Below are 26,190 nucleotides of genomic sequence, written 5' to 3'. Positions count from 1 at the left end.
TTTATGCTGTGACACACCTGTCATGATGCTGGTGTTCTGTGTTTGCCGTTTAAGAGTATCCCTTAGACTGTAAGCTCTCATGAGCAATGACCTCTGCCCTCGTGGTTCTCATGCTGCCCTTGTCTCTGAAGTGATACCACTCACAGTCAGTGGCACTGGGGTCATTGTAGATGTGTTTTTAATATACTAGTTGGCCCGTGTGCAAGTCCATTATCGCTGCGCCCCCTCCCCCAAGAGGGTGTGAAGGAAGGACCGCACAGGAGTCTGACAAGAGGTGCCACAATACTGGTAAGTCCCGTTCCATCAAGTGATGTGGTCTGAGGGTCTGAGCCTCTACTCTCACAGTCCTGTGTGCCATGCTGTATGTTAATCAGGTCATTTGCTTGCAGGATGGGAGTAGGGGGCAGAGCCAAAATCCATTGGGCAATGAAATACTACTGGCCATGAAATACTTCTTCAGCCCTGCAGAGTAGGCAGCTTGGGGACCCTGCATCTATTGTTATTGCACCACTAGGTCATTGAATGCTACTGTTAATAACGGTCTGTAAATTTTGTTATTTTTGCCCCTGCACTGTCAGTTTGAACATTTTTAGATTGTATATAGTATTGTAATTCTTCCTTTACAGTGCAACACTGTGTGGTGCCATAATAATAATACTAATAATAATGACATACTGCATAGCCCATGGCATGTCTAAGTATAGACATAGCCCAATTACTTAATAGTCACTTATGTTCGGCCAAGATTATTTCAAGTAAGAAACTTGAATTCTAATGACAGATGTATGCTACCATTGTGCAGTGTTTGGCAATCACTGTCCTGGATACTCCCCAGCATGTTCATTATGGTACGTTGTCTCAATACAGGGGAAAAGTGCACTTTATTCTAACAGATCAGGACCATATTCCTGTGATGGGTTAATGCACATGTACAATTCTGCACCAAGTGTCCACAATGAATCTAATACAATATAAAGGTTATTAAGAACATACACATTTACAGCATTACCTGGACGGTCTCTCAACGCCTTTTTCTATTGATGATTGGTAGAACGATGTCTGCAGAAAAACAAAACAAAAGACAGGCAAATGTAACGATAGGAATAGAAATGTAATTATAAAGATGCAGAACACTTTTGTTGCAGTGTTTATCCTACACAATCATACATGCGTTCACCCTAACAGCAATATCAGCATGCTGACCTGAGATCAGCTCAGACAGAGGTTCTCTGTCCAGCTGCCTTAGAACATGTTGTCCTTTTAATCCTAAGTAGTGATATGTAAGGTTGTCTACACTAATAAAGTCTTACACTTAAATAATGCTCTTTGACATCTTGGCTGTCTGAGAAATGTGAGGTTAATAAGGACACAATGATGAAAGGAGCAGCTGTACACTTGCTGGGTATGGAAAATAACACAAACATGCCCTTACATACAGTGATGGCCCAGACAGTGGCTTCTTACATCTCTGAGGGATCCATACACACACATAGGCTACATCACCAGCCAAGTCTGGGGAATTCGCCCACATTTGGCCCAAATGTCACTAGGTGAACAGTTTATTTTAACTATATATTGATGGACAGTAGGTTTGGTCTAAAATTCATAACTTCACAGTAAGACCGTATTTGGAACGTGGGTAAGTACTAAAGAAAGTCGCACCCCCACAGATGTGACTATGCCAAGTGGTAGGGGACATGTTCATAATCTGTTGAGCAGTAAATCTGTTGTGCAGTCTTTAATCTGTACGGTATTTATGGGAAAAGGTAGACATATTAACCATGAGGCTGAACGGCAGACATGCTATACAGATGACCTACCATACAGAAGGGGCAGGGGGCATTAGTAGCAGGAGGAGACCAATCTCTTGTCCTACATTTGTAGACAGTTGCTGTACAACAGGCATATTGGGATCGTGTCAGAATGAGCAACACTAACTGGAATTATTTTAGGGCCACATGAAATCCAAGGAGGGCCACACACACAGAATGCTAGGATTTATGTCATTATCTCTAATTTCCAGATATACAGCAGGATGTACTAAGCTAAAAAATGCTGGAAAACCCCCGAAAATGCTTTTTTCGGGGTTTTCCCGCATTTCTCATATGTACGAAGCACCGGAATGGCTTCGACCCGGCGGGCAACGCCATCTTTAGCCTATGGGCTTGTTTTCGGGACGCCCCCAGAGGGGGATCAGATCCCTCCCCGCGGCACGCGCATCCTCCTGCACATGCGCAGAAGGAAGCCAAAGGGATTTCTGGGTCAGAAATCCGGAAATCCCTTTATTGCAAGGGACAGCTCTTACCGGGAGAGCTGTCCTTTGAAATTTTCTAGGTACATACCGGTGATATTATTGCCAGCATGTACCCGATAATTGGCAGTGTGTGCGGCATCGCGGATATGATGCTTAGTACATCCCGCCCTTAACCAGAAGTCTATTTTTGTTGAACAACACTATTAGATAAGCATTATCTTCTACATATCTATTGCATACAATGGCAGTATCAAACATGGTAATGCACAGAGCCCAAAACACAGGTACCGCATGATTGCTATATTGTGTGGTTACTAATGACTAACAAATAAGATTTACCCATCTACCAATACACATCTATTATTTTAAGTATAAATGCCACAACTTATATAATAGAACCTGCAGTAAAAGATAATGTCATTACAGATATTTTTTTGTTACCATAATGGAAAATTATAGAAAGAGCAGGGGTTATTGACAGCCGAATAGTATACTAGTAACTAGCGGCACATTATTATTATTCACATACAGTGCACCATGCAGTCACAATTATCCGAGTGTTGCGCTACTAGCAGACTTCCGCAAGTTTGGTAATTCCTTGTAATTTACAACTACGACGCTGGTTACTAATCTATGTGAGCACTCAAAATGTTGTGCAAAGGAATAAACCTTTTCCTTATGACACAGTATATACAATCAATACAGTTTTGAATATATCACTATAATTATATGTACAAAAATAAGTCAGTAAGGCAATTTTACTTCACAAACTAAAGGCAAGTTAAGTATTGTCATCAAAGCCTCCATGCGGGATAAAGTAGGATTATGGAGCTTGCACCTCACGTCCCAACTGCACACCTCACTGGTAAGAATACCCCATCCAACAATAAGACGGCAATATAATTCTCCATAGCGCTTCCAGACAACTTGCAAAGACCCACCGCGGCAATGTATCTTTGCTCATATTTCCTCCGCTCCAATAGAGGTGTGCAAGAAAATGAGCAAACGTTCATTGCCATAATAAGCAGACATGTGTACAGCTGGACATCACCGTGGCATATTGCAGGGAATTGAGGTGTTATGTGTAAGAAATGTGCTCTGCTGACCAGGCGGCAAGTGCTAATCAAAATAATGTCACAGATATGTTTTACACAATAAGAGAACCAGTCTTTACAAGGCAGCAATGTTTTAGGACACCTCAGGGTGCACAGGAATGACAGTTCTCTTTCTGTGATCACATCTTACCTCAGATTCAGAAACAGAAAACATGGAATATAATTTCCTGCATGTTTCGTGCACTGTGCCTCAAAGTCTGAATAAGATCATAACTTTCATACATGTAATGTATGCATTTGACATAAATATGACAATAATATATATACATTTATAACCTCTACAATATAAGGTAACAGTCATCTCCCATTAGGAACATGCAGCAGTTGTCCCGTTGTGAGCAGATTAGAAAATATATAGAATAACAAACATTTGCGCTCACTGTACTGATTATGGCCACATAGCTCCCATGAATTAATGTACTGTACCAGCTGATCTAATAGGATTATGTCGCTCATTTTTAATTCCTTGATAATTTATGGCAAATAATTTTCTCTATAAAATGTATGCAGCAATTAGATTAAATATAATTATACAGTGCTTAATACTGTAATCAGTGGAAGTATTATATATTTCTGCTTCCAAAGCTGCTCATAAAACCTGTGTAGGAGTCCAGAAAGCCTAATGTCTAACTTATAATGTAATAAGTAACTGTAATAAGTCTTTCTATAATCCATCACACACTGTACAAGTTAAGTTAATAGTAAGGGGTTTTCCAACTTTAGACGGTCTTCAGTTGCTGACCTGTACACATCCTCCATTAATGATTACTTGTTTATTTCTTTCTATCTTCGTATTCCAGTTTAATATAACCAGAGTTTTCCTGTGTTACCCTGTATGACACAAACCACTTAGTAAAAGTGTATAGCCATGAAACTAATTTCACCTGAATGTGGAGAACCCACTGGTATGGTGATCATGATACATTTTCATTATTAACAGCTGCAAAGTATGGCTCCTCATGCACAATAACTTGCAGCCAGTATGTTACCGTCATTGTGAAGCAGGGGGTGGGGCCAAAATGATGCGATTCAGTGAATCACTTCACCGTCACCCCCTCCCCCTGTGGGGGATTCTCTTGTAAACGCAGGGGAGGGGGGGGGTGCGGAGGCTGCCAGGAGGGGGCAAGTTCCCTATTTTTACGTACTGTATGACTTTTTAAAGTATAAATTATGCCCAATTTATTCACAACAATTGCTGCATGTTCTTAAAACCTAATAAATGGGCAACAGGTGGCCCTAGAGCCCCACTCGGCCCTCTGAGACTTCACTTGTGGCCAGCTGCTCTTTCCTGCTTTGTCCTCAGATTTATATGTTATAGCTTGTAATACTTGTCCATACGGGTCTATTTGGAAAGCGGCTTACTGGACTACATAGGGGCTAATTCAGAGATGTGCGCTAACCCCATGGTTAGCGCAGAGCAGTAGCAGACTTCAGTGATTGACAGTTTTCTGCCGTTTCTGATCGAGAAGGGGGCGGCGATGGCCTCTGCTTCTCCAAATGGTGTCACCGCCGATGGGGGGGTGGGAAGAGGCCAGGATCTCCGTCGGCTGACGGTAGATTTCCTGGTCTCTTTTGAGCAACTGCATTCGCCAGCTTGAGTGACCCCAAGGTCACTGAAGCCGGCAGAGGATCACACAGATGTTCCAATACTGCGTCCTTGGATGCAGCTCGAAACACTAATGTATGCAGGAGGCGTGATGTCTCCTGCTGCATTACCATGATATATCGCTATCACAGCTGCTACCATGGTAGCAGCTGCAATAGCATGGTAGCAGCTACGACAGCAATACCATCGGACTTTGAATCACCCCCATTGTACACTGTGTGGGGGCACTTGGTGAAAACAAAGTCTAAAGCTATGAACACACCTACACAATAGTCGGGCTGTTATTTAGATTCTCGACCCATTCATGTGAAATGTTAAGAGTGTGTGCGCACCTACATTCATGAACACCGGTCACATCTGATGATCAGTTTCATTTTTATCCGATGCGATGGTACAATATTAGACAAAAGTGAGTATGCATTGTCCGATGCTTCTGCCCATACCCCTCCAGCAGCAGAGCTACCTTGGTGTCTTTCCAGCAGATGTTTTAGACAGATGAGTTTCCTGGATCGGACGTTCGATTGCAAAGGGGTGTATGCATGAATCGCCACTTTGAACAGGACTTTTGAACGTAAGTGTAATTTGATGTAGAATCGCATCGAAAGTGTGTACCTAGTTTAATACTGTATTACTAGTGAGGACCTACCTAGTACAAGGTTTTGTGTATGCCTGTAGCTATCGTCAGTGTGTATGACCCCCAGGATTGCGCAGAAGTCGATGCATTCAAATGTTCCCTGTTTCTTCTGTCTTTTGGCTGAACAAACATATTTCTAAATAAATTTCTTATCAACAGGATAAATTGTGTCAGAAAAATCACAGAAAACCTCTGCACAACTACATAGTATCAATCAATTTATGATTAACCCCGTATTACTTCCATACCCAATAGTGCACCGTTTCGGTGTTGCTGCCAGTAACAATCAGTGAAAACATTCATTACAAAAAGACGAGAAAGAAAGGATTGTCGTGTGTTGGTGCACGTTTAAAATATAATATTATAGATTTATATTTTATATAACATATTTTAAACGTGCACCAATACAAAGCAATCCTTTCTCTCTCGTTTTCTAACAGGGAAAACGATAAAACATGAGTGAGTATATCCTTTATATGTTGGACACATTGTAAATAGTTTTGTATAAATTGATGTTCGGAATCTATCCAGCATTTTGCCAACTATGTAACAGGTGAATGGAACATAACGTGAGGAATGCAGTGACAGTACATGTTATTGTGTGTGCAAATGCATTGGTATTAGTCATCTATTTGCCCATAGAGAATACCTTAGTTAGACACAAGCATGTATAATCCCAGCGTAATTGGCAGTGTGCACACAAACCATGCAAACAAGGAATAAGATTTCATTTACCTCAGTAGGCACACGAGGGGGGCTCTCTTGCACATAATCCAATAGTTTTTTAGGAGGCTGGCAGCAGACACAGAACAAAAATGTAGAGGTGAAATGGATAATCATGATAGTAGACCGTTACCAAAGTGTTGGAGAATGGTACATGTGTTGGTGTTACTTTATTCCCAGAAAATTTGACAAAAAGGTGAAGAAAGCAAACTAGTGGCATGAGGGAAAACAGTTAGAGATGTTAGTAAGTGGCTGTGAAATGTTTCCATGCAGACCACACAAAGCAACACACACACACACACACACACACACAGTGCCGCAATACATTGGGATAATAGCAGTCTGCCTGCAGGCTCTCAGCATAGGACACACTGCTGCAGGAAGACCTCACACATCTACAGGAGAACGGCATGCAGGCCCAGCACTCTGAAAACACCCTGTTTTGCACCATTACTCCCCTAGTCCTGTGCACCTTTTCCCCACAGTACAGTTTACACTACAATCTGTAATAGTTACAGCTTCAATAACATAAAGCGAATTACAACTAGTGTCAATGTTTGTCAAGAGATGGATACTTTACATTATCATGTAGCATGGCTATAGCACTGATAATTAATATTATGGGGCATTTTTAAGGTTTTGTTATTCACAATTATTTCCTACATTTAAATCTGCACTAAGGGCCTGATTCAGAGCTGAACGCTCTGACCAGAGCGCTCGCTCTGAATCAGGGCCCTCCTCCCTGAAAATGGAGCGGCCTCTTGGATGCTCGCATAGCTGTGGGTGACCACCCACAGCATATCCGAGCGTCCATGATGATTGTCGCAATGGTCTTGACCATCGCGACCATCGGGCTTGCGACGGAGACCCTGCGGTAGGGTCTCGCTGCCGCAAGCCCTGGAGTGATTTTGGCTCTATCAGAGCCAAAATCACTCCCACTGACATCACTAGTGATGTCAGTGGGGCCGGCTTCAGATGGTAGGCGTTCCCATGGGAACTCCTCCGTCTGGCAGGCACGCCCCCGGCACGCCCACCAAAGGGGGCGAGCTGTCAATCAACATCGGCGTACTGCCGCTCATGAGCGGGTCTGAATGACCCCCTTAATCCAGAGTCATTAGATATTTGCTTTTATTATAGATTCTTCTCTTCCACCTATCACAGCTACTTTACCCACTGTGCCTACTTATCCACCTATCACAGCTACTTCTTTACACACTGTGCCTACTTATCCACCTATCACAGCTACTTCTTTACACACTGTGCCTACTTATCCACCTATCACAGCTACTTCTTTACACACTGTGCCTACTTATCCACCTATCACAGCTACTTTACCCTCTGTGCCTACTTATCCACCTATCAACAGCTACTTCTGTACACACTGTGCCTACTTATCCACCTATCACAGCTACTTCTTTACACACTGTGCCTACTTATCCACCTATCACAGCTACTTCTTTACACAATGTGCCTACTTATCCACCTATCACAACTACTTCTTTACACACTGTGCCTACTTATCCACCTATCACAGCTACTGCTTTACCCACTGTGCCTACTTATCCACCTATCACAGCTACTTCTTTACACACTGTGCCTACTTATCCACCTATCACAGCTACTTCTTTACACACTGTGCCTACCTATCCACCTATCACAGCTACTTCTGTACACACTGTGCCTACTTATCCACCTATCACAGCTACTTCTTTACACACTGTGCCTACTTATCCACCTATCACAGCTACTTCTTTACACACTGTGCCTACTTATCCACCTATCACAGCTACTTCTTTACACAATGTGCCTACTTATCCACCTATCACAACTACTTCTTTACACACTGTGCCTACTTATCCACCTATCACAGCTACTGCTTTACCCACTGTGCCTACTTATCCACCTATCACAGCTACTTCTTTACACACTGTGCCTACTTATCCACCTATCACAGCTACTTCTTTACACACTGTGCCTACCTATCCACCTATCACAGCTACTTCTGTACACACTGTGCCTACTTATCCACCTATCACAGCTACTTCTTTACACACTGTGCCTACTTATCCACCTATCACAGCTACTTCTTTACACAATGTGCCTACTTATCCACCTATCACAGCTACTTCTTTACACACTGTGCCTACTTATCCACCTATCACAGCTACTTCTTTACACACTGTGCCTACTTATCCACCTATCACAGCTAATTTACCCACTGTGCCTACTTATCCACCTATCACATCTACTTTACCCACTGTGCCTACTTATCCACCTATCACAGGTACTTCTTTACACACTGTGCCTACTTATCCACCTATCACAGCTACTTCTTTACCCACTGTGCCTACTTATCCACCTATCACAGCTACTTCTTTACCCACTGTGCCTACTTACCTACCTCATGCATTTCATTTTCCAATTATCACAAGTAAGAATTTACCCACTTGTACCTACTAAGCCACTTACTGCACCAACTTATTCACTTAGAACATTGCATGGTGTAAACTCACTTAACCATCTTTTGAAAACACACCTTAAAAAGCAATATGCACCTACATTTCTTAGTTGGTGGAAGCTGAAGAAAATGGGCATAGAGAAAGCATTGAAAAGTTCAATGTACAACCGAGTAACACTTTAGTTAGGACCAACCATTTTATTTATCTCAACTTTTCGGTTTACCTTCTAAAACACCGCTCAGTTTAGCGTCACTTACAGTATAAGATAAATTAATCATGAGAGTGAGGAGACATTGGGACAGTCTCTATTATATACACCTTTATGTATGTGTGTGTACTTTTGCGCTTTAAATATATATCTTTATTGACTGCGCCTGGGCAAAAAGCAATCCATTATTTGTAGAAAGCCCTCAGAGGTGGAGGAAAAGGCTGTGTACCCCTGACCCCTTTAAGTAATCCAAATGTGCAAGATTTTATGACATTCTTCTGTCTTTTCAGGAATGAGGCTCTAATGCTACGCAATAGCTAGTATTGTTTCACAGTAACATTCTGTGGCCATATATACAGTAGTAGCCATAACTGTGGCCATCCAGCCATCGCCCCTAAAAACAAAGCTAAGCTTATGTCAATAAGTTGTGAAATGGATTTGGTGGCATTACAATAAATATTTTGTATTTAGCTAATTATATGACTGTGCTATTTATGAATATTCAACATGTTAAAGACTGTTAATGCTTACTGAGCACTCCTTTTCAATACTTGTTTCCTATTATATATATATTTGTCAGTGAAATCAAATTGGTTAGCTTTTAATACATGTGATCTAGCAGTTGAACAGATTATGCTATAACATATTAAAGGTGCCCAATGCATTATTTGACATTTTATATTTTGGGTTACAGTGTATTAATAGTAATCTCCATTTATTGTGATCAGAGTGTTCAGCATTAACCCTTACTTGCTTAGTGTTTATATCTCTGTATCGCTGAGAAGTTGTGGCTGGTTCCTCCTCATGAGTACTTCCATTTACTTCTTTATACACACTTTGTGACTTATGGTGATCTTGTAGCCTGGTCTAGTGGGAATCTTATATGCCATTCAAAAATCTCTGCATTGAGAATTACTATGTATGCTGCCTCTCCTGGTTTAAGGCGGTTAACAGTATATAGCACAGAAAATGCCGATGTGATAGAAATGCAATAGAACAAAATACTATCTGTCTTTGAAAGCAATGATATCCATTGTACAGTGTCCCTAGTGAAAAGAAATATAATGGTATATTCCGCACACCACCTACAATGACACACTAACCAGCGATGTAAGTGGTCCAGTCCAGATAGTGGTAACTTGCAACAACTGTTATATCATTGACATTTACATCAATAACTAAACACAACAGAGTCATCCATTCACTAATAAACATTCTAGGATATAAAGGGGTTGGGTATGAGATCCCGGCGGTCGGGATGCCGCTGGTCAGAATACCGACAGCAGCATCCAGACACCCATAAGGAACAAGGTAAGTCTAACCCTTACTCCTTACCTTCCCTCCTAGGTGCCTAACCCTAAACTCCCCCTCCTAGTGCCTAAACCTAACCTCTCCCTTCCTGCACCCTAAACCTAACACTCCCTCCCCGGTGCCTAAACCTAACCTCCCCCCTGAGTGTCTAAACCTAACCTCTTGCACCCTAAACCTAACCCTCCCCCCTAACGTCTAACCCCGCACCCCGATCCTCCCCCTAACCACCGATACTTACCTTCGGGATGCCGGCAGTCAGGATTCTGCTGTCAGGATTTCGGCGCCGGTATTTCGCCCGTTGGCATCCTGCACACCGGGATGCTGACTACATCCCGATATAGAGACCTACATATAACTGCGCTGGTAAACCTACAGAAGATCAGCCAGTGTTATAAGAAACCTTTACAAATAAAGTTACATTAATAGTACATAAAATCCAAAGACTTAAACAATGTATCAATATAGGCTTATGTGCCAAGTCAATTAATGTGTCAGCATTTAGGGGCCTATGTATGTACGAAGTGTTTTTTTACATTACGTAGAATCTGTAGTTTCTGCATAATTTTATGTATTGTAGCTATGTACTAATGGCACATTGGAGGAGATTTCACAGGAAATCCCCAGCAGAGCAGATAGCAACAATGGGGACTACGATCTGACCCCTATGTACCAAACTCCAAAAAGCAAAGATTTTCAGAGTTCATCTCTGGTAGTTTACACCTACAGTAAGCCTATGGAGACTCCAAGAGCAGGAAAGAGATCTTTCGATCTCTCTCTCGCAGCCCCCGGCCGGCAGCAGAATCTTACACTGAATTGAGGGACAGTGGCTATCGTAACAAGTTTTCCTTTGTACATAGCGGGGATATTTTCAGTAAAAATGAAAATATCCCCTGTAATATGGATACATAATAATTGCGTCAGTTCCGCAATTACTAGTACATAGACCTCTTAATCTTATATTAAAATGTTCTCATGAGTAAATCCTCAGTACTTAAAAGTAATATCTCTTAGGTGTTTGTACCATTGGTTCCTGCTTGTAATTGGTAATATATGCTAGTTTCTATTAAGAATTCAAAATCGTTATAATACAAATAAGTACATACTGACAATTGCAACTTATTTTCAGCCAGTCGTAGTGCACAGTGTGCTGTGGACAAAATATTGTACCAGTCAATTGCCGGGAATCTTAATAGATGTCAGCCATAGCTGGCTACCGCTTGCTGTTGAATTCTGCGATTACAGTTGCAGCTTTCCCAGTCATGGGGAGAGTGCTGTAATTGTGCTTACCAGAAGGTCCTTGTGTGCTACAGCTTATCCATCCTGACTGTCTCCATGACGTTGTGTGCAAGCTGACTCAGCTTCAAGTCCAGAGCAATGGACGACACATGTTGCTGCCCTGATGAACTTCGCACATAAGTCTATATATTGCTACATTGTTTGAGTCTTTGGATTTTATGTACTATTAATGTAACTTTTTATGTAAAGAGATTCTCTATTAAATAAATATATGTATCATAACACTAGTGATCTTCTGTAGGTTTACCAGCTTATTTAGATTTATGTCTTTATGGGACCTATGTATCAAGCTGTTTTTTTTTTTTTTACATAAAATTATGTAGAAACTGCAGTTTCTGCATAATTTTATGTATTGTTCCTATGTACTAAAAGCACAATGCAGGCTATGGAGGCTCCATGTGCAGAGGAGAGAGTGTTCTATCTTTCTCTCGCAGCCTCCAGCCGGCACTGGAAGCGGATGCTGTGCGCATGCGCAGTGTCAGCTTCCCAGGAGATATCTTTAACTTCTGTCGGGGATATGACTCGCAGGGACATTGATTACTGCAACCGATATCCCCTGTGAGGTCACCTTTGTAAATAGCGGGGATATTTTCATTAAAAATGAATATATCCCCTGTGATATGGATACACTATAATCACTCTCGTTCAGTGATTATTAGTACAAAGACCCCTATATGTTGGTTTGTGGGCTAAGCAATATCTATTCCTTAATAAAGATTATCTTAAGTGTGACTTATGCGCTTTGAAATACCCCCTTTTTAAAAAAATAATAAATGATTACTACTTTGAAGGCTAACTGAGCCCTATCATTGGACATACAGGAACTATATGCATACTGTATGACTAGAAATTAGCCTGCTCATTTTTGTGCTTTATTACAAATAGTATGGACATTAACATTAGCTGGATGGATCGTTATAATAAATCTTATTCAGCTTTGTAAATGTAAGCTTTCATCACAGTTGGGAGTTTGTACTGAATTCATAAGCGGCTAAAATAGGGACACTTATTACTAATCCCTACAGGGCTATAGCAGTTACAGTGATTTGTAATAAGCATTTATCATCTTCTTGTCAATGTGGGAAATATGTACACAGGATGCAGCATGCAGGCACAAGACACCCTAAAGTGTGTCCATCTTACAGGAAGATTTATGATATATTTAAATGTTTTCTGTGTTTGTCATGCTGAAAGCGTTTGTTATACTCAAAAAATTATTTGTTAAGGCGTATGCTTATTTCCGTCTGCAAGTAGGTGCACAGCATATGTTAATCCATGATGGTGCATAAGTGGGAGTTAGTGAACCATAAGATTCACAGGATTAGATTTGACCTACCAGCTATAGGAAGCATTAGAAGCTAACCTCACTTACCGGATGTCCAAACTCCAACTCTGAAAAGAATTTATACCATGGTTCATTTTCTAAATCTATCTCATCAGGATTTATACGGCCGTTCTGGAGTAAGAAGTAAGGAGGGGGAAGGAAAAGGTACGCAAAAAAAAGTGCAATTACTAGAATCACTATAGAAAACAGGCAAAACACACAGGTTCAGATCATAAGGGGACATAGTTCACAAAGTGTTTATTGCAATAGAAGATTGTTCATTTTACGGATTTCATTGGACACATGACTGGTTTCATAAGAGTAAACAACCTATACAAAAACATGACAAAGAGCCTCCAAACAGCACATCACAATACCCTACCAAATCACACATAAATAGTATGTACACCTCTCATTGCCCTGATGTGTAATGCTAAGTAATTACCATTATTCGTACCCCTGATCTAAACCGGATGAGGTCACCTGATAAATGTGTAGTGCTGCCACTGTTATCAGCATCCTTATATATCTGTCTAATCCTTTCTCTAAACTAACACAGGGCTGTCTCACACCAGTAACTGTATTTCCATACAACGGATTATTAGGCGTATTGAATTATGCTGGGCACGCACTTGTTGATATATTGTTTGTTTGATCGACGAATGATGTATCGCTAGTGTATCGGTGGGTGTTTATATCCAATATGCCTGTGAACATCGTTGTTTACAGACATATCAGGTTGGCCCAGCAGCACAGCCGATGCCAATATATCATGCAGCTATATCGGTACATCTGCATAGTACAGGCAACTTACCGACCGCCAGTACACCGGCCGCAGGGACCGTCAACAATGACATCACAACTGGACGGAAAAATGTAAATGACTGGCCAATGAGGTCTGCCCAGAAATATCGAGCAGCTGACTGTAAGTGTGCATAGCTTACCAAATAGGCCGCTCAAAGTGCAATAGTAACTTTTCTCTTGATGCAACCAATACATTTGGCAATTCATTTTCCTCTCCATTTTCTGGCAAATTTACTGTAGACTATTTAAAAGTCTTGAAGCCAAAACCAAATACATATAAAAATATCCTTTGAAACAAATGTCTGAATAGTTAATCCTGACTTGGAACTACGTAACTGTTGATTCTGAAATACAGGACGGAATTTAGGTTTTCATTGTACATAATAGACACATTTAAGATAATATGTGACAACCTTGCATAGCTTACACAAATCTGAATAAATTCCTAATCCTTATTTTCTAAATACACTTCAGGGAAAATTTCTCCCTTATCCTTATATATTCATCCTAAATTGCTTATTGCACGGTTTGTTTTCATGTTTGTAGTCTATGGTAATGTACAGCGCTCCTGGAGGAGCTTCTAAGTCACCCAAATGTCTTGTACCATAAAAACACAAAACCATTATGTGAAAGAGGACGTATCTTTATGTGCTAAGCTGGAGGTATTAACAGGGAAATCACTTTTTAGAAAGTCATCCAGTGGTAAGGTGGCAGAAACAATATCAAAATATAATAATAGGACACAAATGTCTTCTCTTTCCATTATCTTAACCATGAAAAGACACAAGCATGATCCTACAGTGAATAAGACTCAAACCATTGATACAAACTCAGTGGGATCCCATACACATTGTGAGCTCTCAGTAACACCGAGCCCATGTATATTTGAGCATTGGCTCTCACGATGCTCGCCTCCATACAAAATTGGAAAGCTCTGGCAATGTATTAAGGTGCCAACACACATAGCGATTTTTTACCCGATCTGGCCGATTCCGACGCATCAGAATGACAGATCGTGTAAAAAATTTCCAAATCGTGAGTCCCCACTCACGATCACGATGCGATGCGAGTCCCCGCTGGTCGCACATCGCATCGTCAGATCTGTCATGCTGTAGGGCAGATCTGACAATCTAGGATGCGATGCAATGTAAAAAGTCTGGATGCAGGAGAGATCGTATGAAGATTGGACACCAAATCGTGTGGAGATCATGTGCAGAGCTGCCAGGGAGAGTTTCAAGGGAAATCGTACACATCGGCTGATCGTGTGCACATCGCTATGTGTGTGGGCACCTTTACAGGTTGAGTCTCACATATCCAAATACGGATTTTTTTTAGCCTGACTGAGATGGTGAAACTTTTTCTTTTTGATGGTTCAATGTACACAAACTTTAAGGCACAAAATTAATAAAAATATTGTATAAAATTACCTGCAGGCTATTGGGCAGATTCAATTAGCCGCAGGATTTACTCTGCGGCTAATTTCCGCAGTGGACCTATTCAATTAGCAGGGATTCCTCGCACGCGAGTCCCCGCAGTCGGACTTTACCTCGCACCTCTTGTAGGTGCGAGGTAAAATCCGTGTCAAAACGACCAAATCGGCCTCGCTCTAGGAAAAAACACATTGATTGCGCGGAATCCATGTGTTTCCGCGCACGAGTCCCAATTTTACGGCGCGGGAAAAAGGCTATTTAATTGAATGGCTTTTTCCCGTGCCGCGGGAATTTAGGCCGGCAATTCATCACGGGGTAAATCCCGCGGCTATTTGAATCTGCCTAAATGTGTATATGAAACAAATGAATTTCATATATGTACACAAACTTTGTTTGAGCCACAAAATTATTGAAAATATTGTATAAAATGACCTGCAGGCTGTGTGTATAAAGTGTATATAACACATAAATGCATTCTGTGTTTAGATTTGGGTCCCATTCCTAAGGTATCTCAGTATGGTATGCAATTATTCCAAAATACGGAATATTCCGTTATCCAAAATACCCCTGGTCCCAAGCATTTTGGATATGGGAGACTCAACCTGTATATGATTTATATCCTGTCAGTGGTTGGATTTAGTTTTTATACACAGAAATGTAGTGTTTATGCAATGGCTTTAGCAAACATGCCTTGGCAAAATACCCAGATTATTCCTGTATTATAAAAACAAGGCACACCCGCCTGGCCGCTCTGAGACTGCACCGTACCTTTAATTGGGGATTTTCCCACATTAGCAGAAATCTACCCAAGAGAGTCATCACTGGTTCATATGGAGAATCTATGGTACGCCATTAATAAATGTGTGCGTGGGGGATAGTGAAGGGGCGGTGGGGGGCTTAGTTTGTTGTTTTTTTTCACCAGATAAAAATTGTAAATTATGTATCAAAATAATCAAGCACTTTATTTATGATATTCCCCTGCGACTAACGTCTTTATAAATTATTAATAAATCATTTATATTGATGGACATTGTAACCGCATGATATTTACATGGTTCCTTTTTTCCCTAAGTTTAGATTACTCAGCTAATAAAATTCTTTGTACAAGACAAAAAAACAAAAAACAAACAGGCTATAAGTAAATGGAGGTGAATACATAGTAGTCTAATATGTTACAAGAAAAAATAATTATAACAAGGAGGAGAATTGGGTATAGAGGTTTCAGCGACTCCCTGCATATGCAAATAATCAGCTCCTATTCAGGGAAAGTCTATTTGCCAATTATTATTTTTATGATGGCCCCTTTGAGTCACTTACTGTTCTCACTGTAACTATTTCTGGAGATTCACTATGCCCGTCTCATATATACTGACAAGAAAAATACTATCCTCCCCTAATGGGCCCTAAAAAGGGCGGAAGTGCCTGTACATAGATGGCAATTCTGGCTCAGATCAGGCCAGGCCGGATTAAAGGGGGGGCGACCGGGGAGGTTGTCCCTGGGCCCCCACACCCAGCCATTGGGGTTAAAGTGAACCAGAGGAGACAGAACCAGTTCCGCCTCCTCCGGCCAACCTAACCTCAGCGCCGCACGGAGACACCATTGACCAGGCGCCCACTGAGATTGTAACCAGCGAGCGCCTGGCTCCCTCCACGCAGCAGCAGCCAGAGCCGGAGGCTTGAGCCGGCTTCCGGCTCACGCAGTGCACTATGGGAGAGATGTCATGACGTCTCTCCCATAGTGCAGAGGAGCAGCCGAGCGGACCAGAAGGCAGCGGGAGCGGGGCTTAAGGCAAGTATGACTTTTTTTTCTTTTTAGCACAAGCGCCTTTTCTACTGAGGGCATTACTTGGGGAGGGCATTACTACTGGGGCATTGCTCGGGGTGGGGGCATTACTTGGGGGGCACATTACTACAGCGGGCATTACTCGGGGGGGCATTACTATAGGAGTAATTACTACTAGGGGCATTACTATTGAGGACACCATTTCTGGGGGCATTACTATTGGGGCTCTACTTGAAGGCGGGGAATTACTACTGGGACACTACTACAGAGGGAGCATTACTATTAGGGGCACTAGTACAGGGGCATTACTACTGGGGCCACTATCACAGGGGGGCAAGACTACTGGGGGCACAACTACAGGGATTTTACTACTGAGGGCATTTATATAGGGGGCATAACTACTAGGGCATTACTATTGGGCACACACAGGGGGCATGACTACTGGGGGGCATTACTATTGGAGCACTATTACAGGGGTAATTTATCCAGGGGGCGTTACTATTAGGGACACTACTACTGGGGGCACAACTACAGGGATTTTACTACTGAGGGCATTTATATAGGGGGCATAACTACTAGGGCATTACTATTGGGCACACACAGGGGGCGTTACTATTAGGGACACTACTACTGGGGGCACAACTAATGGGAGTATTGCATAGGGGGCACTGCATAAGGACCACCACTCTTGGGGCACTATTACTGGGTACACTGCATAAAGGGCACCACTACTGTGGGTTCTGCATACGGGGCACTACCACTGTGGGCACTGACACTACTGGGGTCCCCATTGTGCAAACCCCCAGTTCGTCACATTTAATAGGGGCCCCCACTGACCATAATCCGGCCCTGGGGCAGGCCCATGCCAAGCCTTGTGGGTAAACACTGACTCAAAGAGCTTCCAAGTACTGTAAATGGGATATTCCAGAAATGCATTATGCTTAATAGGAGATTTCTTGTAGAGAAAAGTATGAAAATCAGTCTATTTTCATTGTTTAAGCCAGGCTGTCATTACAGCACTCCACCTGCTGGTCAGAATATCATTGGCTGCACTGTTGAGCCCTAATATAAAGTACATATATTCAGTAGGTGGCTATGCTGTGTCAGCCACAACAAGCCATCCCAGTGATTACAGCATGTCACCATGTCAGAGTCTTTTCTGGGAGATCATTTTCATGGCTAGGAAAACAGAAAACAACATATCTGTATCTGCGTGTATCCTATACATCGCCTTAATGTATGTACTAAATTAGTACCTCAGAGTATATTTATTCACTTATTATAGGGCAAAAAGCTCTACGGCCGACCTATTCATTAAGTAATCACTGCAAGTGATGGAGCTGATAAGATTTGCTGGGTTTTGCTGAAAATTAACATTAAAAGTAAAGAATGGAAACCATGCTTTGTTCTGTGATTAATGCATTTTTCATTTATTAATATTTTTTTAAATATGCAGAATATATTTTAAACATTTTTGGTACCTTATTAAGTGGAACTGATAGCCCAAATTTTGCCTATCAGTACCACTGCACATGTATGACCCGGTCACACGTGCACAGTTCCCCTCAGACTGGCCTGGCATGTTGCGGAGCTAACCCATACTGCTTCAGGCCAATATCAATATTGCTCAGATGCCTCAGTAATATTTTAACAATAAACTGCGTTAACAACAGGATATTTATCGCTGCAATAACATAAAATGTTAGCGTCTCTCTTAAATAAATCCCTTAATCTCTTATAAAGTATTTACTACATAAGATACAACCGTAAAAGTTCAACTCTCATGCCAAAATATCTATATTAATTTGCCTGCTATTAGGGAATTATGCTGAAATAAATCTTTCTTTAAGCTGTAGTGCAAACTAAGGGGGTGATTGAAATCTCTGTAACCTCTCTATCCAGTGCCCCAACCGTGGGGAAGGCACTTTGCAGCAATGTATCATCACACATCTTTCCTGGCACATAGAGTTGCATGGGAACATGTGTGGAGACTCCTCACCATAATAAGGAGCACTAATGTGCGCAGCCAGATGTTGTGGTGATGTCCAGCGGATCATCCCAGAGAACGGATTCCTCCCACAGAGTGTGATAGCTGGTTATTTCATGTCAGGAAAAACATGACTCTGCTTATAGCCAGGGACCCTTCATTGTCTGGCTGGAAACAATTGGTCAATTACTCCTTGATATTCTACACACTGAATTATGCTTCAAGGGCATGACTAGATTTCTAAGAATGTATGGCCTACAGGGGAAAATGCTTCCGCAACCTGGGGGCTCATTTATGGGACATAGCCAAACTAAATTAATTTCAATTGTCTACAGGGCCGCCATCAGGGGAGGACTGCCAGGACTATAGTCCCAGGCCCGGACACTTGGCAGAAAGGAGGGGGCCGCCCCCCCCTACCACCCACTACTAGCTCCTCAAGTGAAAGATGCCAACCGGCGCACCACGCCGCGCCCGACCTGATTGATTTACAGAGGACAACTGACAAGGAGGCAGCCAACTTGTTCAATAAAGTTTGTTTGTTTTTTTTTAGTCGGCGTGCCACTGGAAGAGAGAGGAGCCGCGGCAGCCAGCCAGGCCCCGGGAGAAGAGAAGCCCCCTTCAATGAGTGAGGTAAGTCTGCAGCAGCTAGCATGTCATGCGGATGTGCAGACTGCCTGGCTAGTACTGGAGAGGGAGTGTGTGGAGGTAAGAGAGCAGGATAGAGTGAGCTGGGCCATCTGTATAAGTTATATATACACAGTCCAGGTTTTAAGGATATCCATGCTTGAGTCCACATGGTTAAATCAAATTATTTAAGACACCTGAGCTCAACCATGGATAGCCTTACAATCTGGACTGTAATGGGGGCGTTTGGGAACCTCTGTTCTTTATTTTATTATCATTTATTTATATGGCGCCACTAGTGTTACAAAGTACATAAACAAATAGGTTAACCAGTGACTTACAGTACAATACAATACAGGTCGAGGACATGGATAATATACATTGCTACATTAGCGACCATAACACCCAAATAAGCAACAGAGCATAAGCAACCAGGTGTTAGGTGCCCTAGTGAGGAGTAAGAAGTAGGTGAAAGTAAAATAAGGGGAAGCACAAGATGGTAGAGGGCCCTGCTCATAAGAGCTTACATTCTAAAGGGGAGGGACAGACAAACAGGGGTGACACAGTTGGGGTCGACAGGGAGGAAGGAGCATGTAGCAGTAACTTAAGGTGAGAGCTGGAAGGCTTTGATGAAGTAGTGGGTCTTGAAAGCCCATTTGAAGGATTGGAGAGAGGTGGAGTATATATTTCTTTGCACCATGATAAAACATTATCAGTGAGTGCATAGCTTTGTTTATCTTTAAAATTACTGTCAAATAAGTATTGTGCCATTTATTACGAAGATTTGGCAAGAGGGGGCTTGTCAGTGTCCACTGTACTTAATGTCCCCTTTACAAGCATACCCTATGTGCAAACCTAATTACTGTATGCAGACTGACAGAAACCAGTGGTGCTCAACCTGTTTTTTTATGTGTCAGGACCCTAAATATCAGTCACAGTGTTCTGGAACTACAAGTGTCAGTGTGCCATCGCCCTGGGCAGCAAGTGTCAGCATGTTATATTTCCAAGACCCACAGTATCAGTGTACCATGGTCTAAATCCCCAAAATTTAGTTGTCCTTATTTCAAGACCCAAAGAGTCAGTGTACAATAGTTCCAAAAACCATAGACGCAACGTGCCCCAAAGTATGCCATTCCCATACAAATATGGTATATCTATATACTTGGTGCCTAAGGCCCAGCAGGTTTATTTTCTTCTGTATTAGCAATAATGTAAACCAAAAGCTGTCCTTGTACACAGTCTGTCAATTCACACTGTGCTCTTACCGGTCTTTCATGTTCAAGGATGGAGGATTTTCCGGGTTCATACTCAAAGATGCTTCTAGGCTCAGAACGAAACATGCGTGTATCAACTTTCCTGTCAGGTGGCTCCCATTCATTCCTTGCAGGACAAGACAAAGTACATTTGTTAGTAATATTGCTACAAATGATAAGTGACGAATGGAAGACAGGGAAACAGGACAATCACAATAAGATTTGTATTAAGTAGATGCATTAATACAATTATCTTTTTTTGTAAATATATTTCTTTATTGAAGCATCAAAATTAGAAAAAAGTAACAATAACCTGCATTCAATATATTATAGAGACAAATATATAAACATAACAGAGTCTATACATACGATTATCTTTAACACATAATTTGATCAAAATTTTGGATTATTTTTTCCCCTATTAAATACTTTTGGTAATGTCTTTAGCTCTTACATATGAATTTGTGTAAAATGTCTTCAACACAGAGCACTGCTGAAAAGAGCAGGTTATTCAGGGAATGAACTGATAATACATCAGGACCACCTCCTCTGTTCATCTGTTCTCTGTGCTCATCTGAGGAGAGGTGGTGATCAATGTGACTATCATACTGTCATACTCTGCCATCTGTCATTCTCCCGTTACCTCACAGAAGTGTGATCCAGAGAGAGGTGCCAAGCAGCACCCTGCCAAGGATAAGCACACAATGAGGAAAACATCATCCATAACTGCTACATACATATTTGGCAAACACCATACAACATGTGACAGTATAAGAACACGTCCAATATCAACCTTTCCACATGTAGTACTATCGCTTACTCTATGTAAAAACAGCAGCAGCCTCAACACCAGAAAAGATCATTTTAGTCACTCAGTCAAATGAGATGGCTGCATTCAGCTGAAATGTCAGTGTTACATATAGATTAATGCTGGACATAATATTGCATTAATTATGGATGAACTGTGTAACTTATATTGAATCTGTGTATATTTAATTTACAGTGGACTGGTCCTAACCACATGTTTTAGATTTTCTGTCATTAAAGTATAAAATAAAGATATGCACAAGATCACTGCTTACTACAGGTGTAACTACCATAGGTGCAAGGGGTGCAGCTGCTATGGGGCCCAGAGCTGAGGGGGGCCATCTTCCTTGTCATAGTTACATACATTTACAGCACAGATGGTGTAATGGTTAGTGAGCACTGAGGTCGTGGGTTCTGTTCTCACTACGGCCCTAACTGTGTGGAGTTTGTATATTCTCCCTGTGCTTGTGTGGGTTTCCTCCGAGTACTCCGGTTTCCTCCCACACTACAAAAATACACTGGTAGGTTAATTGGCTCCCAAAAAAAATTAACCCTAGTGTTTATGTGTGTGATCATGTGATAGGGAATATAGATTGTAAGCTCCACTGGGGCAGGGACTGTTGTGAATGGTCAGATATTCTCTGTAAATGCGCTGCGGAATATATGTATGGTATATAAATACCTGGTAATAATAAATACAAGTTATATACATTTTTTATTACACTTGAATACAAGTTATATACATTTTTCACCATTGGGTGGTATATAGGGGCCCTTAAAAACTTTTGCTGTGGGGTCTTCAAATACCTAGTTGTACCCCTGCTGCTTACTATAAACATAATGAGAGCCCACACCCTCCACCTCCCCAAGAAATAAAAAGCAGTGTTTCCTATCTGCAATGGTCTCCTATCTCCATTACATCACCTCACACCACTGCTGCTCCATGTGGTAAAGAAGCACCACCCTAGTTACGGCCCTGCCGATAGCACCACCATCAGCCTGCACTAACCACTTTAACGCCTTCCCCACTGGATGCCACTGCAGGGCAAACAATACTAGCGTGTCCAGTGGAGGAGAGAAACCTGGTACTTGGACGCTCGGCCTCCTAGTATATCGGTCTGTTGCTGGTACCCTAAAGCTTATGGGGCTGGTTAGAATGAAGGAAAGAAAAATATGAGATATGGTAAGAACTTACCCTTGTTATCTCTATTTCTACGAAGTCCATAGGGTTCCACAGGATACCTTGGGGTATAGGTGTGACGTCAGTCGCTGGGCACCATAGAGTTAAGCTTTTCAGCCTCCCAGGATGCACTAGGGTCCCCCTCCTATACCCCGCCCCCAAGCCAAGGCACCTCAGTTAGTTATCAAGCCATAGGCCGGAGGAGGAGAAGGAAGAGAGAGAAAAAAGATCTGGACACATACAAGAATCACATTCTCACCAGAGGGAGACGGAAAACCGGTGACCAGAGCAAAGCCCATCTGCAGCACAGGTGCGACAGGGCGGGAGTCCTGTGGAACCCTATGGACTTCGTAGAAATAGAGATAACAAGGGTAAGTTCTTACCATATCTCATATTTTCTACTTCAGGGTCCATAGGGTATCCACAGGATACCTTGGGGATGTCCCAAAGCAGTATCCTTTAAGGGTGGGGACGCTCCTGTGCAGAAAGGAGAATCCGCCGCCCGAAGGAAGCATCCTGAGAGGCGAAGGTGTCAAACCTGTAATACCTCACGAAGGTATGGACAGAGGACCACGTAGCAGCCTTGCAGATCTGAACTGCCAAGGCACCACGTCGAGCTGCCCACGAAGGACCCACAGACCTAGTGGAATGAGCCTTCAGAGAAGGAGGGACCGGTAGGCCTTCATGAAGATAAGCTTCAGAAATAGCCATACGGATCTAGGCTGCCAAAGTTTGCTTTGAAGCAGGCCAACCCTTTTTACGGAAGCCATAGAGGAAAAACAAAGCGTCCGACTTCCTAAACGAAGAAGTGCGGTCAACATAAGTCCTTAAGGCCCGCACAACATCCAAAGAGGCCTCACCCATGGAAAGACCCGGGGAGTTAAAGGCCGGAACAACTATTTCCTCGTTAACATGAAACTGGGAAACAACTTTGGGAAGAAACTCGGGCCGAGTGCGGAGCACTGCCCTGTTCCCATTAAAAACCAAGAAAGGGGGTCTACAAGAAAGAGCCCCTAACTCAGAAACACGTCTGGCCGAAGCAATGGCCAGAAGGAAAACAGTCTTAGCTGTTAGCCATTTAAGATCCACTGAGCCCAGTGGTTCAAACGGCGGTCCTTGGAGAGCCCTCAGGACCACAGCCAAATCCCAAGGCGCCACAGGTGGAACAAAGGGTGGCTGAATGCGGAGAACACCTTGCATAAAGGTGCGCACATCCGGGATTGTAGCAATCCTACGGTGAAACCAGACAGATAGGGCCGAAACCTGTACCTTCAAAGAAGCAAGGCGAAGCCCATGATCTAGTCCCGCTTGCAGGAAGGCGAGAATCCAAGACAGACGAAACTCCCGCAGTGCATAACCTCTCGGTCGACACCACTGGAAGAACGTATGCCACACGCGATGGTATATCCTTGCGGAAGACGGTTTCCGAGCTCGTAACATGGTACGCACCACAGAGCTGGAAAACCCCCGGGACCTCAGCATGGCCGTCTCAACAGCCACGCCGTCAAAGACAGCCGAGTCAGGTCCGGGTGAAGGCAAGGACCCTGAAACAGAAGGTCCTGTCGTAGCGGCAACCGCAGAGGACTGTCCACGGACAGACCCTGAAGGTCTGAGAACCAGTGCCGTCTGGGCAACGCGGGAGCTATCAACAGGAGCGTCCCTCCTTCCTGTTTGAATTTCCGGATTACCCGTGGAAGAAGGGAGACCGGAGGGAACAGGTATGCGAACCGGAACGTCCACCGGACGGACAGAGCATCCACCAGAGACGCCCCTTCGTTTCTTGTGCGAGACCCGTACACCGGCAACTTGTTGTTGTGCCGGGACGCCATGAGGTCGATTTCTGGAAGACGCCACCTGTCCACCAGTAGTTGAAAATCGTCCGGGTGCAGGGACCATTCCCCCGGATGAACGTCCTGGCGACTTAGAAAGTCCGCCTCCCAATTTAGCACTCCCGGGATGAAGACCGCTGATATGGCCGGAAGATTGCGCTCCGCCCAAACCAGGATCCGAGAGACCTCTACGAGAGCCGCCCGACTGCGAGTTCCTCCTTGCCTGTTTATGTAGGCCACGGTGGTAGCGTTGTCCGACTGGACCTGCACCAGGTGACCCTGGAGAAACCGCTGTGCCTGCTGGAGAGCATTGAAGACCGCACGGAGTTCCAAGATATTTATTGGAAGCTCCGCTTCTGTCGGCGTCCACCTGCCCTGGAACAAGTGTGGACCCGAAACTGCTCCCCAGCCCCGAAGACTGGCGTCCGTTGTCAACAGGACCCAATTTGGAACCCAGAACGGACGTCCCTTGTTGAGGTGGGTCGTCTGTAACCACCACGCAAGGGACAGGCGAACCTCCGGGGTGAGCACAATCGTCTGGGACTTCAGAGACTGAGGCAGCCCGCTCCACTTGGACAAGATCAGGTGCTGCAGAGGTCTGGAGTGAAACTGGGCGTATTCCACCATGTCGAACACCGACACCATGGAGCCCAGTAACCTCATCGCCGAGTGTAAGGACACCCGGCGGCTGTGCAGACAACTGCGCACCCTTGACCGTAAAGCAGAGATCTTGTCCTCCGTCACGAAGATCCTTTGCTGTCCTGAGTCCAATAAGGCTCCAAGTTGCAGAATCCTCCGAGACGGGATTAGAGTGGACTTCTGTCAGTTGATTAGCCAGCCGTGCCGTTGCAGCAGTGCAATGGTCAGGTCCAAGTGGCGTAACAGGAGCTCTGGAGATCCTGCCACCAATAACAGGTCGTCCAAGTACGGCAACATGCGGACTCCCTGCAGCCGCAGAGAAGCCTCCATGACCGCCATCACCTTGGTGAAAATACGTGGTGCTGTCGCCAGGCCAAAAGGTAACGCCCGAAACTGGAAGTGGTCGCTGCGGATTGCAAACCTGAGGAACTGTTGATGGCGCAAAAGAATAGGGACATGCAGGTAAGCGTCCTGTATGTCCAATGACACCATGTAGTCCCCAGGTTCCAGCGCCAGAATGATGGACCGTAGGGTCTCCATCCGAAACTTCGGGACCCGCAAAGACTTGTTGAGTGCTTTGAGGTTGAGAATCGGACGATATGACCCATTGGGTTTCTGTACCAAAAATAGATTTGAATAGAAACCCTGGCCCCTCTGGGAGAATGGAACAGGCACTATAACTCCAGCCTGGAGCATAGTGTGCAATGCCTTCTGCAGCTCAGTGGCCTTGTTCCGGTCTGATGGTAGACCCGTGGTGAAGAATCGAGCCGGGGGTCTGTGCCGGAAGGAGAGGGCGTATCCGTGGGAAACCACCTCCAGAACCCAAGTGTCTGTCGTAGTGGTCGACCAACACTGGGCGAACTGTAGCAGGCGGCCTCCCACCCTGGGATCCCCCAAAGGGAGGCCTGGACCGTCAGGCCGCAG

The 26,190-nt window shown here is 43.5% G+C and overlaps 1 protein-coding gene across 2 annotated transcripts in view; it reads right to left on the bottom strand.

Annotated features, from left to right (window-relative positions):
* The window catches only part of SORBS2 (sorbin and SH3 domain containing 2), a 325,434-nt gene that overhangs the window by 42,096 nt on the left and 257,148 nt on the right, over window positions 1-26,190 (bottom strand). Inside the window, exons 13-16 of one of the 2 annotated variants that reach the window (XM_088478777.1) lie at window positions 20,824-20,938; window positions 12,979-13,062; window positions 6,345-6,401; window positions 1,010-1,059 (exon numbers count right to left, since the gene is read on the bottom strand). In XM_088478777.1, coding sequence (XP_088334903.1) covers window positions 1,010-1,059; window positions 6,345-6,401; window positions 12,979-13,062; window positions 20,824-20,938 — 306 coding nt within the window. The remainder of the gene's footprint in view (window positions 1-1,009; window positions 1,060-6,344; window positions 6,402-12,978; window positions 13,063-20,823; window positions 20,939-26,190) is intronic. The other variant, XM_088478776.1, reaches the window with a different exon arrangement.

Source organism: Taudactylus pleione, unplaced genomic scaffold (assembly GCF_031769625.1).
Source record: "Taudactylus pleione unplaced genomic scaffold, aTauple2 ptg000218l, whole genome shotgun sequence".
Taxonomy (NCBI): domain Eukaryota; kingdom Metazoa; phylum Chordata; class Amphibia; order Anura; family Myobatrachidae; genus Taudactylus; species Taudactylus pleione.
The sequence above is the reverse complement of the archived record's forward strand: the minus strand, read 5'-3'. Positions and strand labels throughout refer to the sequence as shown.